We start from the raw sequence: 22,288 nt of genomic DNA, 5'->3' as shown, positions 1-22,288 counted from the left end.
CAATATGTGCTAAATTCATGTTCCTTTTCTGGGGAGACTGAGCCTGCTCAGTTAATTTTGGAGCGAAAGAAGAGATGGTTATACAGTTTAATTTTGCTTTGTTGTTTCTTTTCCTCTTAGGGCCTATGCTGTTGCTGATAAAGAGTAAAATTACAATTTTATTTCAGGCACTGAATTTTCAGACTGCTGTTGTCTCACCTGGAAGTATCCTTCCTTCCAGTGCCATGGATGCAATCGTTGAGGTCTTTTGTTATTTTTCCCCAGCCAAATTCAGGCACTAAATATTTCTGAAAACTACAAAATCAATTTCCAACTTGTTATTTTGCTAGACAAATGGGCCTCTGCTGCTTTTGCCCTTTCTCTTCAGTATATGCAGGAGCGCTTGCCAGAACACAAAGTACTCTCCAGTGACACGGCACATTAATTCCAATGAAAGCAACAATTCCTTATACATATTTTATAGCAAACAAATGAACTAATAAATTTTTTATAGACCGTATGCTGTGAAAAGTCATATTATAATTTAAGGATGTCTTTGGCCCACGTAGCCAGCAGTATATAATAACATCACCAGCTTTGGCAGCTCAGCCAGAGTTTTACCCTACAGATGAAGTGGTGAAGCCCTGAATTGCTGCAGAGGTGGGCTGGGAGTCCCACCGCGTACTGGCTCTGAGAAGGCGACCATCAGGATATTTATTTGTGATCCTGTATTTTCCAGCCCAGCCCAGCCTAAGCAGTTCCATTGCTCACTATCGCACAGGACTTTTCCTAAAGATATCGATTACAGGACCATGCAGCCCACGCTGGTGGTTTACTCCAAGTATTATCACAACGTGAATACGTCCAGCAATAGAGGATGGTACAGGGAGTGTGGGATGGCAGTTTTGCCAACGCAAACTGTCACATCTCTGCTGATGTCTTTATGGCAACCAGCTGCATCTGCGTTACGGAAACCCTGTGTCTCTCTTAAACTCTATCCTTCTTGCTGTTTTCCTTTTAGTGCCACACTTGTGGATCTTTTGGTGTGTAGTAGGCCATTAACTCTTCCTAAGCATAAAGAATCCAGCCATTGGCAGTGGTGGGTCTGAGTCAGCCGGTTAGTCTGCACAGAATGGAAATAGTTGGCAATTTCTTTTCCACTTGTGCATAAATTTGTAGCTCCAGGGATTTCAGTCCTTCTTGCAAGATGGAATAGCTTGAATGATTCTTTATCTCTGCATTTGTCTCTTCTTTGAAAATGACTTTCAGAAGTGGCAGATAAAACACCTGCATAGCCCTAAAAATGTCATTTTTAGGGGTTGAAATCCATATATAAGGAAGCCTAGAGACATCAAGAAGCAGCATTCTTAATAACCCGAGATCTCTCCCGGACCATTTGCCTGAAGCAGCCTGCTTCTGCCACGTGGCAATTCGTTAGGATGTCAGTACTGTGATTTGGTTTACGTATGTCTGTGTTTGCAGGGACTACTACATAACCATGGTGAAATGGGCAACCAGCACCAAGGTGGCAGTAAACTGGCTGAACAGGGCGCAGAACGTGTCCATCCTGACGCTCTGCGATGCCACCACGGGAGTCTGCACAAAGGTAGGAGAGATGAGCCAAACGCTCATTTGCCATCGGTTTTCATAACCCATGCAGGGAGAAAGTATTTCAGTTATCTTACCTGGCAACAAGTCAGCTGGCACACATTTATTTAGGCAGACACAGAATATAAACAATCTTTGCAATATTTACTTTTTTTTTTTTTTTTTTTTTTTTTACACCTTCTAAAAAGCCAGGAACAGTATGTCCCTGCACACATTCTGCGTGCGTGTGTGTGTAAGAGAGGTTGCTTGCCTTAAAATAACTGTATACATGCACAAGCACACACACTTCAACAGTTTGTAACCTGAATATCTTTGCAACATTCTAGTTTAATGTTATTATGTATATTTAACATCATTCAAAATCTCATGCTCGTCTGCCCACTTTTTCATTTTAGTTAATTAATACCTTCTACAGACATACTAATGTAAATGACGTATAGATATAACCTGTGTAAGTATTAGCAGATACCATCTTCTAAACTGGCATAGGTGTTTCCACAGTAGAAAAGTGTTCTGATATACCTGTCCCTTGAAAAAATGATGCAATACTGTGCATAGAGCACAGTGCAGAATCTTTTCCTAACAACTTTTATTTCAACCTTTATTTGCTTCTTAACAAGCTTTATTTCTTTGGGGAACAGTATATCTCATGGATTTATGTGGTTTGTCTCTATGAGTAAAATGCTTTCTTGAATGAGTGCACGCTTATTCATCGGAGAGGAAAGACACGGAGAGCAGGTACTGGATTACACTCCTGAAGCACATATTTGAGAAGTTTCTTTGTGCTTCTGCACAACTTTTCAGACTCAATCCAACTGCTGCCTGCACTGATAAATAAAATGTAATACACGTAAAGTATGGTATTTAATGATTTTGTTTTGTTTTAGAAACATGAAGATGAAAGCGAAGGCTGGCTGCACAGACAGGTAATAGTGATCTTCTCTTTGCAGTCAAGTTTTTGGCAGTTTTTTTGCTTTCTTTGTTTTTCCCCCCAAAGAGAAGAACTGATTTCCAGACCTGAGAAAGATACCTGGGAGGTGGCATGGTTTCTATCATAGAAAAGAGTTTCCCAGTAATCAACAAGTTCTTCTTATTGAAGATGCCATCTTCTCTGGTAGGTCCTAGAGTTCATATTTACTGGGATTTACTTCAATTTACTTGGATTTAAAAGACACAAAAAGCTGATGCTGGTGGAAGTTCACCCACTGACAGTATCTGTGTGAGGCTTATCGTCCTCAGAGGTAGTCCTTCATACCCTATGTTGAGATAGATGATTTTAAGCAGTACGGGGGTTGTTTTCTGGTCTTCCAGACAGGCAAGAAGTCCACTGTTGAAAACAGAAGATCAAAGGTCATTTTATTAAAAGTGCCTATGTCTATTTAGAGACAAAATCATGCAGGTGAAACTTTTAAGTCATTTAAGCTTAACAAAATTATCTATGTTACTCTGCAGCTATTCGCACATCTAAGAAAGGTGACAACATTAAAATGTCGATGGGGCAATTAAAACAATGAGAGTTTCCATGGAGCACAGAATGGGGAGAAACTACCTGATCCAGTTTCATATCCTGGTTTAACAGACAACTGTGTCACGTAATTCTTCTGACACTGTAACTTGTGCATAATGCTATTACATTGTATGGCTATGTGCTCTCATCCCCCAAATGAAATAAAACAAAGATGAAAATAAAACCTGAAAAAAAAAAACAGAAATGGAAAATAGGATAGAAAATTTAAAACCCCAAGGAGTTTTGATTTATGGGATTTTTCTTTTTCTTTTTTTTTTTCCTTCTCTTTTTTCCCCAGAAAAGGGGGCTTTTTTCGACATATATCTATATAAAACCTCTAGGTTTCCAGCATGTAAATCTCTGGAAGATCATTTATAACACTTCCCCAGCAGTCAGTTTGTGAAGTGACCTCAGATTTGATTAAGCTGTTCTTTAGAGAGAAGCTGCTGATATCAATTCAGCCACAACACAAAACTGTTTTTCATGGGTTATGTGAACACCAGACAGGGAGTAGCATGTCAGATAAAGATCTTGTACTATATTTTTCCAAGTCCAGATTTAAAGCATTTCACATTTTTGTCACAGCTTGCTCAGAGGATCCAAGAACCTGTAGAAACTGTAGTACATCAGTTCACAGCAAGAACAATGATCTCCTCTGTTCCAGTGGCTGTCCTACAACAACGGGCTATGTCTGATCCAGATAAAAAATTATTTTACAGAGAAGATAGGTTTTGTGCTCCAAACATCTTAAATAATCTTTTGCTGGTATACTCAGGTCTAGAGTAAAAATGCTGCTGAAGCCTTCCTTACATTCACAAGGACAGTGTTGGCTTGAGTAGAAAACAAAAGCTTCAAAACCAAGCAAAGTCAAGAGAAAATTAAATTTCACTTATCTGTATCTTAAAAAAAAAAAAAAAAAGTACTTTACACGATCCATTTATCAATCCAAGGATAATTTTAATACTTTCACTCCTATTTACTGGGACCTCCATCAATGCAGTATAGTAGAACTTGTGTTTCTACACTGCTCTGGTTCTTTAGTCATTTACCTGCCACATGGACAGGCATTAAAAGATGGTGCTTTGTCCTGAATAACTGCAGTAAATGATCTGTCAGTCTCTAACAGGCCTGCTCCAGGGAAATACAGTTTGCTTTACTGCATCTCCACACATCATATACCTAGTTTGAGGTTAGAGAAAGATGTTCATTACAGCCAAATGAGTCAGTCGTCTCAGTACTAAACTAAGATAACATTTGCTATGGACTTTGGAGACATTTGATAGCACTCTTCAAAGGCTTTTGTAAGAATCTGAAAAATTACAGAGCTCTTTGGCTTGTATTTCTGGCAACAAAATTACTTAAAATTCTCGTTTTGACTCAATGTATGATTACTAGGATAATTGTATTTTTTGTATTTACCTTTTACTCTATGACACATTAATCTAGATAACTGGAAAGTTATTTTCATGGCCTGTGCATCTGACTATGAGACTGATGTGAAAATGTTAAATGCTAGTGCGAGTCCCCTAACCTCTTTAAGGAGGAGATGAAATGCACATTAGGCAGCTACTGAAGGAGCTCAGGAGGGTGACTGAGCTCAGGCTGAAGACTCCATGATTGAGACATTTTAATATAGGTATATGCATATGAGCCAGGTGCCCAATTCCCCTCTGTAGACAGCCAGGTGAGCAGTGTGCTCACCTGGTCGATGGACCCTGAGCATGACTCAGCCCCCCCTGAAGAAGAAACCCACTGCCTCGTTGGCCAACTTGATCTGTATGCTCCATTGACCAGACCCCAGATTTAATTCAATAGGACCAAGGAATCTAACTGCTTGCCTCGTTCTTTAAAATACTCCATCAAAGTACTCCATACGCCTGGTCTGAAAAACATATAGGAGCTTTACCCTTTTCTTGGGAATTTAAGTGCATCTGGTCTTCCTGGAATAGGGACAAACTTCACGGTAGGCTGGGAGCAGGAGACGAGGGGAGAAAAACATCAGTATCGGAAGATACTCACCAGGGACGTGAGGGGGTCTCCAAGGATGATAGGGTTGACTTTTTTCAGCCGTCTGAAATACTGGGAGCTCTAAGATAGGGCATACGAACCATGAATTTGAATTTTGTTGTTGTTGTTGTAGTAGTTTGGTAACTCAGTGACATTTAATAATCTGTGTATGGAAGGTCATAGTAAATGATCTCATGTTCCCTTCTAGACTTAAGTTCATAAATGAATTTTATTCAAGTCCAAAATCTTTGGAGATCCTCTCTCTAACACAGGCAAAGAGAAATACTGCTGTCGCTGTCTGTGTGGCTTAAAAATAGGATAAATTACTCAAAGTATAATGAGAAATATATGGTATTTACACAGGTTTTGCTATAAAGTATCTGTCACTCCTTGTCAGATGATATGGCCAGTGTTTTCAAACCTTTTGCACAAGTAAGAACAGGCACATGTTCACCAAAATGGCCTAGGGACTTTGAAAGTTTTTACCGCTTTTATTTATATACTTGCTTGTGCACTTCTGAGCATGGGACTGAACTTTACTCATACTTTTGCTTAAATATACAAATTCTTTGAAGGAGTAATTATAGCTGTAAACAACTTTGTTTCAATTTTTGTGAAGAAGCCATTTTCCAATAATGCCAGTGATGGTCATATACAGACAATGAGTCAGCAAGGGAGAAATAAGACAATTTCTGAGCACCTGCTGAAGATAAAATTTCCTGGCATTTTAATTGGTTTATTTATTTAATTGTGAATGTGGCCTGAACAAATTTAATTACAAACCAGGATGCAACTCCAACTCCACCAAAGTCTGTAGGCTTTGACATTGACATCAGCAGGACCAGTGGATTACCACTAAATTGGTTAGTGACATATAACCTCCAAAACTGCCTCCATGGGCCAGCTGGCCTCCCCTGATAACAGTTCTTTTGGGCTGCATTTTTCTTTCCAGTCCTCCTATTTCCCTAGGGTTTCAGATCACCTCAGCCTGAAACTAAAGACTTTTGCTCTGTCAAAAGGTTGTGATGTTGAAAACCTCACACCATTTTTCTTTTACAACTCCCTTGCCTTAATCCTGACAGCTTGATAAACTAGTGATGATTCTTTCACATAGTTAATGGGCGGTATGAAAAGAGATTTTTAAAATAAAAGCAGAGTTCAGAGAACCTTGCAAACAACACTGACTTTTTCACCCTGTAAAGCCCTTTTCTCATGCAACAACCCCATAACTGACCTAATGGTGCCCTAAAGACAAAGGTTGCAGCAGAAATAGGACCCAGAGCCCCATAATTCAAATATTCAAATTCATCTCCCAGAGCTAACAAAGCAGCTTCTGGCTACAAACAGAGTCTTTGGCACTTAAATGAAGAGTCCTGATTTCATCCAGTGGAGGGAATTGATGTTCAGACGTATGAGCTCCTCTCCCCTCCAGTTGATGACCCTGTATTTTGGTGCAGGTGCCTTGGCTTCAGAGGTGGTGGTTGGTGTGATACACCCAACCACAGATGAGCATGGGGACAGGGACGGAGGATGAAGTTCAGCATTGCCCGAGGGGCTTAGTGTGGCAGGGGATGGACAGAGATCTTCCCCGCATGCCCAAAAGAGGAGGTGATGTCATTGTCACAGTAAAGCTGATGCACATTTTTTGTTGGATTTCAACAAAGTGTTTACCAAAATGCAAAGGCTTAAAAGGATTTATGTCCCATCCATATGTTTATCAGAGCTATGGCCCTGTGAAACTTAAAGTATTGGGACATTTCCCTGAAATGATAAATACTTACAGAGCAAAATCATTCATTCTGAGATCTGGGCAAAGGTGGAGCAGGCAGAGAGGGCAGGAGACTCTGCTGAGGAAAGGAAAATGCATCAGAGAATCAGCTGGAAAGGATTGGGTTATTCAGATTAATTGGTTTCCTTTTTAAAACTTAAGGATGAACCAGAAAAACATAATTCTCATGGAAGTATAATTCTCAGTCAGTAATAAAAAAAAGAATCTGCTTTCCCACTGATTTCTGTGAGGAAATATGTGGAGTCCAGCCAAAAGCACGTGAAGCACTGTACTTTAGAAGAGCAGGAGGCAAGGAGTGTGTTGAACCGTGAGAGCACAGGCAGACCAGTTTGGAGCTGCAACCTGTGGTGCTGCGATATGATGAGTGTTTGACCCATGTTAATGTGTGGGTAGTTTTGGTGGTGCTGTACTTATGGGTCCGCATGGCTTTCACACACTCTGACTCACCATAAAGTGGGTAATTTCTCTTTCAAATATTTGTCCCAGTGCACGTTTGATCATGCAAATCCTCAAGGTTAGAGGCACTTGTGCACTCCCCACCATCCTGCATTCGCCTTGCCTTTCCTTCTTTCACCGGAGGAGTCTTCCTCAGGTGGCTGCAGATCCAGTGATGCTCAGTGATCCCTCTCCAAACACAATTGAATACACTTGACATTTTTTTTTAATTGTTATTTCTTACTCCGGGACTTCATGTCCCTCTCTAAGACCTACAGAAACTCAGACTGAATTTAGCATTGTCCCCTTGTTCATTCTGATCCTGCCAAACTTGGGATAAGCCTCTGGAGGCACTCCTTAGTTTTTCTTCTCCTGACCATTTGCATATACACTGACCTGTGTTGCACAACTCTGAACTCCAGCACTGATCACTCCAGGAGTCGCAGTGCCCTCCAGCAGCCTTCCATCACCTTATCTCTTCCACCAAAGCTGAAGTCTTTGGTGGCAACATTTTGATGCACAGCAATAAACAGGTTGCTGGAAATGGCGCTGCTGCCTCTTTCTTTTACTGATAGTGATGCAAGTTGGTTAGTCCCACCAATTCCTTCTCCAGCCACAGGGTCATCCTTTGTTTAGTGATTATTCCTTCAACTCTGAGGACGACTGGGTAGTCCACAGCTCCAACCACCTATTTCCTTCCTCCTCAACCCAGGGGCCAATTGCCCATCACAGGTGAGCAGCTCTGGTTGGATCTGCTGCCTGCGCCAGGACCCTGTCTGTTCACACGGGTCCCAGAAAGGCAAATGGGATCAGGGACCCACACTTGCTTAGTCAGGTTTAAGCTTCAATTTAAGCTGCTGTGGAATCATGCAAAAGTTGCCTTAATTTTTTTTCCCTTTTACCTGAGTCTGAGAGCACTGAGTTATCGCTCTGTGTAGTTGACATGAGGACAGCTTTGTCCTTCGTCTGCAAAAAGCAGAGGATTTCTGGAAACTGGCCTTGACTGTTTGGGTAGCATTCATTTGTCTACCTACCGAGATCTAGCTGAGCAAAAAGACAAGAGCCATAAGGACTTAAGAAATGCCCTACCGAGTCTCACCGCTGCTTTCTCTGCTGGTAAATTTAAGGACAGTGTGTGAACTGGCTACTTTCCACAGTCCAGTCCTCTCATATTTCACTGGCATCTACAATAAAAAGTTTACAGACATTTGAGGCTATATCTATTCCCTTTAGGATCTGTTAATGAATCATGAGTTCAATCTCTTTTGGCACATTTGATACCAGCTGCTTCCATAAGCCACCTGTGGCAAAAACTTCCAAAAATTCCCTACCTGCTGCACAGGAAAAGTATTTTCTTTTACCAGCGTTGAACCGATCTCCTATTATTTTCAAGGAGGGCTCTTCTGTTCTAGGGTTGTGGGATTCAGTCAATAACAGTCAACCAAAGGCTCAAGTGCATGCCCATTGTGGCTCCCTACAGCATAAAATCCTGTTCCAAAAACCTTTCAGCCTGACGTGTCCCCCCCATTTGCCACCCGGGATAAGTCACCACCTCTGACAAGATCCTAAACAAAATTCTGGTTCTATTATTGTGTTGTCTTTCCAGTAAGAAGAACATGCAAACAGGCTGGCTCATAACATCAGCCGAGTGCAAAAGCCTCATGTCTGTCATCCGTGCCGTGTACCTCCTTCCCCTGCAACTCTGAATGAACCTCAAACTAATCTGCACAATGCCTGCTCTCGCTGGCAAAGACATATTGCTGGAATATGTAACGCAGTAGGCACAGATACAGAAATGTAGGGTGAACTCATTGCTATTTACCTCAGTAAAGGAAAACCTGTCAAGCAGAAGGTTTGCCCCAGTTATCACAGTTGTTTTTCAGTGAGGTTTCTCCTGTCGTGAAACGCATTTGGAAATAATATAGTTTCATGTTTCAGGTTCCAGAACAATGTCAGAAACAAATGAAACCATTATTTCATAGAGCTCCAACAAGCTGTAAATGGGCATATTTTAAAATGTACTGAAAACCTAAGCAGGGGAAAATAAAAGCAAAACCAAACAGTTTGAACACCTAATAGTGTATTGATAAAGCTGATAAACAGCAGAAAAGAAATAATCAGTCAAGAACTGGGAGCAAAGGAACATACAGTAAGAATAATGTGTTAGCTTATGAGAAATAAAAATGTTTATTTCTTTGCTGTAGGTGTTTGCATTAGCCGTAAGTCTCCCTGTACAAACAAGTTCTTTCTGGTTCAGGGTGGTATCTTGATACGTGCCAAGCAGAAAGCCAGGGTGTTTGATTAAAACACTGAACCAAAGGAGGACCCAGAAGAGGGTGAGCAAGTTTCCCTATTGACTAGAAGGATCCACGAAGCTGGGCCAGGGAAGGCAGAGCTCAGCCAGTCCCCAGAAAAGCCTGCTATCGCAGGAGAGGTTCAGCAGAGGTTCAGCTCTTGTTTTAGTCCCAACTATTCAAGATTCAGAGTAGAGGAGCTTCATCTAGCCAGTTCCCTTGGTACGGTGCTGCTGTGTCACACCATATGGACCATCCTTCTGCTTTCCCTTGTAATCTGCTGTTCAACCATCTCCTGCAGTGGAGTCTTCCCACGTGCCTCGAGGTTTCTGTACAAAAAGAAGACAAAGACCCTTCCAGGAAATGCTTGCTTGCCATATGTGGTGTTTGATTTCCCGCTGAGTCTCTTCTATCTCTGGTTGAAAGTTCTAGTCACCCAATAAAAGTCAATCATCACGTTCACCTGGGAGCTCTGTGTCAAAGACAGTTTTGCAGGATATCCTCCCCTTTGTAAATAATTCAGTGAAATAAGCATTTGTAAGAGAGTAGGAAAAGACAGCAGTTAGATGCTGTTAGTTGTGTTTTCTCGAGGACAGGAATACATCAGTTCTTCCAGCAGAGTAAACAGGGTTTGTCATACTTGTGCCAGCGAGGCTCAAACCATTTCTGAAGGCTTTATTCCAACTGCCCCAAGCTGTCAGCTGTGTATGTGTACTTTTTGCTTTGCAAATGGGAATTGACTTTATAGCCAAGGAACTCTCCTTGCTGCCTGTCTCCCTGTCTTCCCACAGCTGAAAGGTGTCTGTTTTCCCCAGAGCAAGAAGCAAAAACCTTCAAAACTTTCTCCAGTTTTCAGTGGGCTTTTTGTTTGCCTGAGGTTGCTATTAAAGAGCACTCTCTATTTTGCTGTGAATTAATTTCAGAGGGGTTTGCAGGGCTGAGCAATTTTAAGTACAATAAATTAACGGTAATACAACCCTTAAATTTGTCACTTACAGAATGAAGAGCCGATTTTTTCCAAGGACGGTAGGAAGTTTTTCTTTGTCCGAGCCATTCCCCAGGGAGGACGTGGGAAGTTCTACCACATCACCATGTCGTCATCACAGGTGACTCACTTGCTGCCACTGCTTTGGGTCTCACCTGAAGCAGAAAGCAATAAAAAGTAGTATCTGTGCTTGTACTGGTGAGACAGGAAGGTGCAAATGTAGAATGTGCATAAAAGAAAACCTTCAATGATGCTTTATTGGGCATAAGATAACATGAATTTCCAAATGAGATACTCTCAGAAGAAAAAGGTCAACCAACTGTCTCTTTCCAAACAATATCATTGCTTTGTTTTGTTTTTTTTAATGCCGCCTCAGTTGTACGTAAATAAGTAAATCCCTGCACTGCCATAAAGGATTAATCAGAAGCTCGTGGGCATGCTGGATTAGAGGAAGGGGTTTGAAGCTGTTCTATGCTGAATTCATCCCATTATCTTCAGTGGAGTTATGGTTAAGATGATTCTGACTCTCTGTTATTTCTATGCCTGCAGATTCACAGAAATAGCAGGGGGAGGGGTGGAAATTGCACATGCATGGTTTATTTTTAATAGGCAATGGAGTCAAAAGAGATCCCTTTTTCAGAAGAGAAGCTTTGCTCAGATATCTTCTTTTAAGAATAAAGAAATCTAATTTTCTTTTCTTTCTGGCAGCCCAATAGTAGCAGCGACAATTTACAGTCTATTACATCTGGCGATTGGGATGTGACAAAGATATTGGCATATGATGAAAAGAGGCATAAAATGTAAGTAAACTTTGGTCTGACAAATCAGTCTTCCTTTGTTTAGGCCTGGACTATAGGGTTAGTTAGAATGGTGCTGTGTATGCTTCTGAAATGTGTGAGCATAAGGAGATGGAGACAAGAGAGCAGGAGAGGCTGTCTCCGTTTTGCCTTAACCTCTCACACCATTAAATATACCTTGTCATATTTTGATTTTCTCTGCATAGTTCAAACCTCTATTTCTGTGACTATTAAATACATTTGTGTAGGGGAGTGATTGCTCGTGTTGCAACTTCTGATATTAGCCTCTGAAGGAAAGAAGCCCATTTTCATTGTCCACCTAGATAGTCAGTTTTAGAAAGAATCCTTTATTGACCTGCAAAAATATCAATGCATTAGAAAAAGAAGTATTTAGCTAGTATTTAGTATTTAGTTCTGCAGGCAAACAGAAAATATCATGTACAATTTGTGCACTGAAAATGTACATCTAGACAAGTGCAGCTTATTGGAAGCAGATCAGCAGCCTGACATGTTATTCACCCCGTGGATGCTAGATTGGCTCCTGTGGTCTGTCACTGTTCACATGAAGTGCAGCTGGGGGATTAATCTGGACCCTGCACGTTGGACTGAGGTTGGCCATCTCCAGCAGGACCTCTCTGGTATCTTCAGAAGCTGTCACCATACAACGGGGCTTTCGCTGAAAGCCAGAAAAGGAGTTCGCCACAGCCTCAGCACAAAACAAGGGCAATGAAGTATTTTTCAGCTTCAGACTCTGTCTTCCCTGAAAGTCCAACTCCTTTGTTCAAAGAGGACATTTCAGTGGGTTTCGCATCAGACTGTGTTTAGCTATCTATCTGGGCAAAGAATAAAAAGTGGTCAGAGAAGTAAAAACTGGTGCTAGAGAAAAAGAAACGTGCTTAAAGGAAATTCTGAGCCATAAATATTGAGGTAAAAATGTGAAGGTCTTTCGCTTAATCCTTTTTGGTCTGCTGACATGACCAGACTAGGACCCAAACATTTCCAGGCTTGTTTTAACTGCAGTGCAGCCTACGATGTATTTGCTTGAGCCTCTGCAATGATGTGTCCCTCTGTATGTTTTTTCTGATTTGGTTTAAACTTTCCTTGCCTTTACAAGATCAGGAACATGGTGATGTGAATGAAGATGTTGTTGTATGAGATACTTGTAAACACTCTTCTAATGACACAATTGCCTTTTGATATTTTTTTTCCCCCAGTTATTTCCACAGCACAGAAGATTTGCCAAGGAGGCGACATTTATACAGGTATGTGCTTTATTAACTTCACATACAGAATTTCCCATTTTTTTTTTAAATCTTACACGAATCATTACATAAGCGATAGCAATAGAAACAGTTTCTTATGTGTTTGTCTTTAATGGCGTTGCAAGATCTTGCAGTGTGTCACTGGAATAGACAGAATAGCATAACAATAGCGAACAAAATGCTTGACATTTGGCAATGTTTTACTTTTAGCAATTTTCTCATTTTATTGTAAATTTTAAATTGGTCTCAAGATTGATAAGCTGTCACAAAACTTTCCAACAGAACTCTTTAACACTTGAAAGAATTCAAAATTACATAGACTAATGGTATAAACTGTTTTTATACTTCCAGATAGCAGTTTTCATGGAAATTTGATAGCAGTTCACTTCTTCATGAAATTGAAAAGAAATAACAATATGTTATGTTTGCAAATGTTTTTCTGCAATTCCAGAGACTTTAGTATCCTCCCTAACTGTATGATGAGTAAAAGGCTGGTTTATAGTAAGCAATTGGTAGTGTAGCTATTGCAAAGTATTGTGGGAGCAGATTACAAAGGGGAGGAAATGCAAACATTTAAATAATCATTTTGGAATCATTATTCCATTTGTCTTATTCTTCTTCTCAGTCACCCTGCTGCCACCTCAGCATCTGCAAAGAAGGGCAGAGCTGGTGATAACATCCGTTGATAAGGAACAGTCAGTACGTTTTCCTTCTCTAACATGATGTCATACTTTTCTCAGTGGGAAGGAAACTAGAACGAGCTAAATTACCTTTAATTGAATAATTTTTTCCTTTTGGGACCTCTATGTCTGTTCACTGCGCTCCACATTTTTTTGAGAGTAGCTCAGCTCAGTGTTTATTTTCTTGAAGAAAAAAAAAATCAAAATTATACTGACCATGTATTTCTATTGAAATGGGAAGAAAATCTCATTTTAAAAGCTGAGTCCGGGCACAGCTGCTCAAGAGCTGCTGCGATGAGTCAAAGTGCTTCCCAGCCCTTGTTTGTCTTGGTGTGCACCTCACCCTGGTGCCTCATTAACTTCACCTCCCCACACAGGCCACAGGGAAAGAGATGTCCAAAATGTCACCGTCCTTGACCTTTGATTACACAGTGATCTTGGCCTCACTTCAGGTATTTGATCTCCTGCACTGGGTAGTTTCACTGTCTCTCGTCCCAGCCGGAGGATGTCAGCTCAGCAACAACCTTGGCATACGTTCATTGACAGAGCTCCACTGGAGCTCTGACAGCTTATATCAGCTGAAGATCTGTTTTGTTGGGTTTTTTTTTCCTTTTTGTGTCTGATTTAGTAGCTTTAAACAGGAGTTAAGCCAGAGACATGATAGGAAACTAAACAAGAACCCAAGAGCTACTCCATTCAGTCTCTTTGACCCTAAACAAGTTGCTCAGCCTCATCTCTTTCTACCTTGAAATGGTAGCAAAACCCACTCATCTGCGTTACAGTAATGCTGGAAAGACCTATTCGTTAACATTCTCAAAGCATTTTGAAGTTTCAAAATGCTATAGCAGTGCAAAATGTTATTTATTAGCATTTGCTAATAATCTGTAACTCATTCTTCACGTATAGTAGACTCCTAAAAAGCACTTCTGAGTGTATGGACAGACCACGTTACCTTCTTTAAAAACACGTCCCTAAATACAATCTTTCCTTTCTACCTGGATACTGTAAGAGCAACTATTTAAACCCCCAGAAAGGGCTTTGGCCTCTGAAGCAGCTGCTAGCAAATCAGACCAGTGAGGCAACCAGTAAGAAACTTAAAGAAAGCAATTCCAGCTCTTTATTGTCTGTTATAATATAAGTAGGTGCAGAAATACTGCTCCATTGTTTCATGCCTTCATTCACCAAAGTATGACTTGCTCTTGTGGAATTGCAACCATCATTTTCTTTTTAAAACTATACCTTCCTTCATAACCACCTGACCTTGCAAAAAAAGACATCAGTATCCTTTTATATGTTCTCCACTCAGGCAAAAAAAAAGCCATTAGTGCTATTTAAACTCAACCAAATGGAAATGCTTTGTCGCTTACTAATATTGGACACATTATATTTATGTTCTTGTTCTACAGTACAGTAAGGTTCAAGTAATGTTGCTTCCAGATAACATTTGCTCAGTGACCTTCATGGACTTGTATTAACTTTTTCAGCGCAAACACAAATGGAAATTTCAACAGGCGGTGTCTGTCTTGTGATCTGATTGAAAACTGCACTTATTTCAGTGCATCCTTCAGCCACAATCTGGAATACTTCCTACTGACATGTGAAGGTATGTTGGGTTTTGTTATTGCAGTTGTTGTGCCTAAGGATAGGATTTAGAGCCAGCATTAATATCTTTAGATATCCTGTGTACCTGTGAGCAGCTTTGGAAGACTGGCCATAAATATCTGAGTCACTTTGCTTCTAAAGCTTTACTTTTAACATTATTTTTTTCTTTTGTGTATTTTTATTTTTTAACTAGAAAGCAGATGCGTGCAACCTTTTTCTGTGCACATCTGACTATTGAAGATAGAGGTACATTCCTCTAGCCTCTCCAAGCATCCTTAAGTTAAAGTAACAGCAAAACCTAGAAGACACAAAACGTCAGAAAGTTTGTGAGAGTTAAGACAGGAAGGTGGGATTAACTGTGGGTGACTGGGATTGAGTTCCAAATGCATCAACTCATACCAGTACTGTGAACAAGGGGATTCAAAGCAAGTAAGTTACAATGAAAAGACAATTTGACAGGAAAAGGCAGTTTGCAGAAACGTACCTAATGGACAATGTGAGTACAGAGTATCTAGTGGTTTTCTGCTCATTCGTCATAAATTTTACCTTAACTTGGAATAATCTACAGGTCCAACAGAGATTTCTGGTGTTGCAAATGCCTTAGAGTATCTGAAAGGCTAAGGATAGAGGACATTTCAGGAGAAGGGTCATAAAAGTCAGCTTTCTCCAGCTCTGTTAAGAATAAATGCCGAACTCCATAGCATTTAGTCCTATGTACTTTAATTCTGCTTAATTATCCTAAATTGCACACACAATGCATGCACACCAGTCGTCCGCTGCTATGATTGAGAGTTGCTCAAACGGCTGCATGCCTTCTAAAACAAGTATTGCAAAGCAGCAACCCAACAAGAAATGCTTTATTTTCAACAGGTCAGGAGAAAACAAACCTGTATAACATAAAGAAAAGTGTATGCTGTCACAGAGCAGCTAAGTGCTCACTCTGCTGAATTTCAGCAGTCTGTTTGGTGATGCATGGACTGCCCCTTCTCTGAGTGGCAAGTAGTCATTGGTGCCAGTAACTGCTTGTGGTGAACACCAAGCATAAAGAAGTATTTGGGATGGCAAAATGGGAAATAACTGGGATAATCAAGATTAAAAGGCAAAATATAATGGTTAACATAATACCAAGCAAAATGACTGGACGTGGACATTTGTAAAAACATGTTCTGCCCCAAGAAGGAAAGATAGACTGCATTTTGGGGGCATTTATAGGTATTCTAAAAAATACCTGGCAATACAGTCCAGAGAAGTAACATTAACAGTACAATAGACTAATTAACAGACTACCTGTAAATCTCTGAATCTATGGTTGTGGCAGTCATATGCAAAGACGCGACATTTCACAATAAACATTCAGTTCTGTAGTAAATGTTATCATGTTTATGAAGTTTGTCTCTTTGAAAGAAGAACCCTGTATATTTTTATTCTTGTTTTCATTTCAAAAAAAGCTGTCAGTAGCTACTACAGACAGTGTCCATTTTCTTTGCACCCACATAATTGTTTTACCATAATTAGAAGCATTTGTGAATAACAAGGTTAAGGTTTCTAAAGGGTCTAATCAATAGTTATGAGGTGATATGTTTGGATTACATTACATCTCATTCACAAAAACCTGCAGTGATACCTGAAGAGACTAATGAGTTTTATTAGTGTCTACATTAATCCAAGATAATGATTTTGCATAACAAACAGTGGGCCACATTCCCAGCTGCTATAAACAATATCTCCCTTATAAGGTCATTAGAGTTAGATCCATCTCCATCTGCTGAATATGTCTGTGTCTGAATTTTCATTACACAATTTGAATTCTCAAACTGTCATCTTAGTGTAGCACAAATACAGCACAGCTTGAACTGTGGAGTTAATGCCAATGTCTCCATTCAGAAACCTTTGCAAAATATGTACACGTGATGAACTACAGAGATCTTGGTAGGATTTCCATTTTCTCTGATTTTATAAAAATATCAGTCCATTACATTTGGTGGAGTTATTCCTTATTTACATAACTGAAAGTGAGACGTCTTTCAACTTCTTTGCTTTCAAGCAGTTTACAGGAACAACATTTGGGTTTAGCACTTTTCTTGCAGGATCCATATAACTTCAGATATTTGCTACAGGTACATTTACAGCAGAGACAGCTGCCTTTGATTCCTGTTACAGCTGATGCGGGTCAGGTCAGCAAAAACATCTGTTTGACTGAAATGCAGACTTCTGGATAAAAGTAATCAACCTATCAGACTTTGGTCATACAGCTAGGGTAGAGCTGTTGTGGTTTAATGGAGAATCACTTGGATCCACTAATAGAAGACTTCCTTTTCCACAGCTCCTCAAGCTGCTTAGCTAGAGCTTGGCCTTGCCTCACTTTCTCAGGGTATTAGTTTATTGCTCCTAAGCAGTCATACTCTAGTATCTTTTTGATTAGCAGGAAATCCCATTTATTTATACACACATATAACGCATAGATGGAAAAGCTACGTGAATGAGGCTATATCAAGGAGCCCTGCCTATCCTGCAGTTGATCAAGCAGGTAGAGCAGCAGCAGCCCACCGGAGTGGACAAGTGTTTGTCTTAACAACATCTGCTGCCCAAGGGCTTCTGCCAGGAGTTCCCATGTCTGGTTCCCCCCAAAAATCGCAGCTGGAGTCGATGTTAATGACCAGACAGTGGCAGACAGTACCTATTGCTGTTTGGTGCTTTCTTCTCCATCTACATTGTATAAAAGCACCCAGAACTCAGGTCTTGCTGTATGCTCTGTGACTCCCTACAAAAGTCTGTGTCTGCAGCTGTGGCTGGTGTATGACTTTATGTCAGACCCATATGTGTCTTCGAAGGTAGCTAAACATAAATGATTTTACTGTGATCAAGCCTGCAGTAATTTACAAAATTGTATTTTCTCAGCTGTCCACACAACAAATGCATGGGCAAATACTTATGGCTTGAAAACAATTTCTGTACTGGCACTTCAAGACTAACCTCCACCATGCCTCCGTTTCACTCTATCCCTGTTATTAACTTGCTTTGTGACCTTCAGTTGCAAACTTTGCTAAGTTTAGAGACACAGACACAACTGTGGCTCAGCTTAACTTCTCTAAAATGGATGGCAAGGTTTTAAGATTTTATTAAGCAACCGATGCTTATAAGGTACTCTGTGATACCTAAATGAAAGGCAATGGAAAGGGAAAACATACTTTAAAAAAAAAAAAAAAAAAGAAAAAGAAAGAAAGATCTGGCATTGCTCATTTGATCCTAAAGGTTGAGAGTTGGAAGTTTTCTACCCACTGCTTCAGTACCTTAGAGGCAGCATTTAATTGTCTTAAAGGATTTTTTGCTGTCCTGCAGACTATGCTTAACAGCAGTGCTGCCTTGCACAGACAGAAATGAGAGAAGAAGTATGCTATAATAAAAGGTAACCTCTCTTTCAAGAGGACAATGTAATGCTTACTGTCAGGAGGCAACATTTATTGCAATCACTCAGTCCCAGAAGGCTAGTTACCTTATTTTTCATCTAATTTTATATGCTCATGATTGAATTACGGTAGTAGGATCTAAGGAAACATGATGCTTTGCAGACTGCTGTTAGATTATCTCCTCTAGACACTGTCAAAAAAAGCAATATGTGCTGGAGCAAGGTCACTCCTACTGTCATTTTCATCATAAAATATGGGCTTACTCTTCCGTCTCCTCTCATAAACCAGTACAGGCACTGCCACTGATTCCCTCAAAGACAAACAGAAAGAAGATCTTTCTGTGGAAGATGGAAGGGTTTTGCTACTTTATACATAAACTTAATTGAGGATGGGGTTTTCTCATCTGGAATGGGATGTAAAATTCAGTTGCATAGAGAAAAGGGTAAGAAATTGCAAGTTTGGGCTGTGGATAGAAATTTATTCCTATTTCTTCAGTGGGGCTCAGACATGTATGGTGCAAGGCTGAAGGACACTGAGCTGGTAAAGCACTAAGGCCCTTAGGTGATAGCTCCTTCTCCTCTGAAGGATGAAGCCCTATCAACGACTACCACTGTAGTCAGCTGTATAGTGTTTCGCTATTTCCATTTTAAACAGATGCACCTTGTCTTCAATGACTCCTTCACTCGCTCCCCAGTGTAACCTGCCAGCACTATGAAACCTTTTAAAACTTGAGTGCTAATGAGGTTGTTTATGGGGGGAGAAAGGATGTGCAACCATTTCTGTCGCAGGCTAACTTGTACTCTTGGCACTCCGTGTAGCAGGTTTGGTTACGGTGTCTTCCCTGTCATAAAAAATCTGTGAAGTCACTGAGACTTTTGCTTGAACATGCAGAACTGGCAAAGATTTTTTGGATGCTGGAGTTCAAGTCTCTGCTATTGCAGACAGCGGCATTGTAGCATCCTTTAGATTAGTTGGTCAGTCTCCAGCAACTGGTCTCAGCCATAAGCTGATAACTGGTCTCAGCCATAAGCTGATCTTGGCCAGCTCAATGCACTTGCGTGGCGTGTGAGGTTCCCCACAAAGGGTTAATGCCTTCTAGCTCTGAGACAAGGGGAATAGTGAGGAAGACCTCTGGCACATACATACATTACTGCAATTAACGCCGTTTAATACATGATGAAAATGATAGGGGGGGTGTTGTTCATGGAATGCCTACCAGCCTGCTAATTAAAGTTCTCCATAATCATGCATTATCAGGAAGGGATTAATCATTTTTAGGGATGACAGAAAGAAAATTGGTAGTTACACTGAGGGGAGAGGACTGTAATGAGGGCTAAGAGAAAACTATTGTCTCGTGCTTGGCATGGTTACTGGTGATAGAGAAGTGCCTTTGCCACTGCACTGTGTATTATCCTTTCATTCATTGACCAATTTGGGAAAAATCAGCTTTCACTTTGAGAAGAGACAACAGTGTAACAGGACAGGGAACACTATCTTCTTTTATAGGTCTCAAGTCCTTCCTCCTTTTCCAAAAACAGTAAGACTGTTTTAATTCAAAATACCGTAAAATCACTATCGTTTATCCTAGCTCTTTGAAGATTATCTCTGCTGGAACCTGTGTTTGTAGCTGACTGGTAGTCTTTACTGTCAGCATTGTGCAGGTCAAAAGACTTTAAAGCTGTCTCTCTCTTTGGGCAAAGGAAAATAGACTCTTCTAACAAAAATGTTAAAGTATTATCACCTGATTTGGATATCCTCTTTAGCACTGTGGTTATCAGTAGCTTAGCCTAGATGCTATAGATCAGTAATCACAGGTAACAGGAATGAAGTAATTTCTGCCTTTTCTAGCAGGCAATTTTGTAGCTGTAGAACAAAATGATACGTTGTATCTGAGCTGCGCTTGATAAAATATCTAAAAAACCAATAGGAAAGGGATTTATCTGGGTATATGCCTGCTTTTCCCCATGTAAGTCCTCTGAGCCAGCCGCCACGATGACAACAGCTCTATAACTGCACTCCTGGCCCTACAGTGCTGAAGGATGCCTATAGGCCTGGGAAATCTTCAAAAATAGGTTTTATAGCTCTTAGGTCCTGCCAGATAAAATCATGGTTCAGTCCCATAAACAAAGAACAAGTGGTGCAAAAGCACAGAGTAGGAAAACTTTGCAATTTAAGGATCTCCTTTGAGAGCGATTCATACTAATGAAGAAGCAACACAACCAAATTAGCGATAATCTGAGTCAAGTTCCTCATGCCATTGTGCATGTAATTCATTCTGTCTGTGTATTTATGAGTTTTGAAGCCAAGTGCCTCAAGTTTATTCTTTATAAAGGCAGCATGTAGCTATAAGCTTCCCAGCTCCTTAAACTCTTTCTTGAGAATTTAATTATCTTCTTTCCTCCCTCTTGGTGGAATATGGAAACACCAGCTGGACATGAGAACACTTAAGAGTGTTACTTGCTGCTCCTACTTATTAGGTTTATTCTGAGCACTAAAAAGTTATTTTATTATTCTACATTTCCTTTATTTTCCAGATTTTTGTTGGAGTCAGCAAAGACTTTCACTACCAAGTTTCATCCAATCATCTGGCTATGCTTTGTGGCAGGTCATCCTGACCTCGCTTTTAATCACATTTTAACACCACAGAGTCCAGAGGATGATTGAGCAGTGTTCAGCCTTCCAGTATGGAAAGGTCTTAAACCATGTTTTGAAATAATTTTACAAATCTAGATTTTTCTGCCCTCTGATGTGGTCACAGCACAAGCTCCTGCTCACACAGATGATACAAGTCTGAAATGTATGGTTACACTGGTGGAGGATACCATATACACAGAAATTTTTAGTGTAGGTGAGTCTAAGTTACGAAAGACATTAAGTGAAATAATTCATTTATAACAAGGGCTGCTTTAGGTGAATGCATCAGCTCAGCATTTATGCTTGTTGGGACCAGGATTCAAAAAAGTGGTCATGCCCTTGATCAGTGCAATCTTTCTAAACAGTTTTGCTCACTAGCACCTCTCCCACTTTCTTTTAGTAACGTGGCAAGGTTTTTTACTAAAAACCACTAGCCAGCACCCCTGTGCAAAAAAAAACTTTTAAAGGAGTCTGGAGGTGGTCAGAAAAGTGGGAAAACTGGGTCATTAATGCTGCCTCATGTGCTGCATAGCCCAGCGCTGTACAGCGTGAGATAAGCACAGCCAACAGCCCCGTGGGTGCGAACGTCCTGCGAAACACCAGTGTCCAGCACCATTACCACTGGCATAGTTCAGTTCAAGGATTTAAAACCCATGATTTCTTTTTTTTAATGTGAGTAAAAATAAAATTCTGGGCATTGTTTCTAGTATTGTGGCTACACTTAGATGCCATTACTGCATAAAGACTTCATCTTTTTTGAGGATGTTGATTTTGGAAAAATCTCCTCGTATGTTATTCTCTCTTGGGATTACCAGCTGATTTAGCTAGGCTTGAATGTGTCCCAAAGAAAAGCTAAATTAAAACCAATAAAGTGCTTGGCTTTACTGATTAATTTCACTGTAACAAAGCAATGTGTTAATTTGCCAATCTTATGGATTCAGTTTCATCCGCACTTTTTACAATGCTGAGTTTTGGGAACTTTTTTCCCTGAAAATCCCATAAAATCCTAGACATATGAGTTTTAGTCAACAAACATCTTCACAAAAATATACTAGTTTTAGCATATCACTCATGAGAAATTTTTGCCTGAAATATTTACGACAAAAAAAACCCAGGGGTTTCTACTGCTAGGGATTTACTTTCTGAATAAAAGTGTCTGAATCCTTTCTGCCTCAGTAAAGAAGATCATGACATTTGTCTTTCACCATGAGTGAATCAAATCACATTTTGCTTCAGTTTCTCCATCAGTATGAGGGAACCATGGGATCATCACAGAGACATTATTGGCAGTAATTTATACAT

The 22,288-nt window shown here is 40.2% G+C and overlaps 1 protein-coding gene across 6 annotated transcripts in view; it reads left to right on the top strand.

Moving 5' to 3' along the window:
- DPP6 (dipeptidyl peptidase like 6) overlaps positions 1 to 22,288 on the top strand; it is a 575,931-nt gene that overhangs the window by 523,107 nt on the left and 30,536 nt on the right. For all 6 annotated transcript variants that reach the window (XM_049798774.1, XM_049798776.1, XM_049798778.1 and 3 more), the window contains exons 11-16: positions 1,462 to 1,585; positions 2,475 to 2,513; positions 10,618 to 10,725; positions 11,313 to 11,404; positions 12,616 to 12,663; positions 14,828 to 14,946. In XM_049798774.1, coding sequence (XP_049654731.1) covers positions 1,462 to 1,585; positions 2,475 to 2,513; positions 10,618 to 10,725; positions 11,313 to 11,404; positions 12,616 to 12,663; positions 14,828 to 14,946 — 530 coding nt within the window. The remainder of the gene's footprint in view (positions 1 to 1,461; positions 1,586 to 2,474; positions 2,514 to 10,617; positions 10,726 to 11,312; positions 11,405 to 12,615; positions 12,664 to 14,827; positions 14,947 to 22,288) is intronic.

This window comes from Accipiter gentilis, chromosome 4, assembly GCF_929443795.1.
Source record: "Accipiter gentilis chromosome 4, bAccGen1.1, whole genome shotgun sequence".
NCBI lineage: Eukaryota > Metazoa > Chordata > Aves > Accipitriformes > Accipitridae > Astur > Astur gentilis.
The sequence above is the reverse complement of the archived record's forward strand: the minus strand, read 5'-3'. Positions and strand labels throughout refer to the sequence as shown.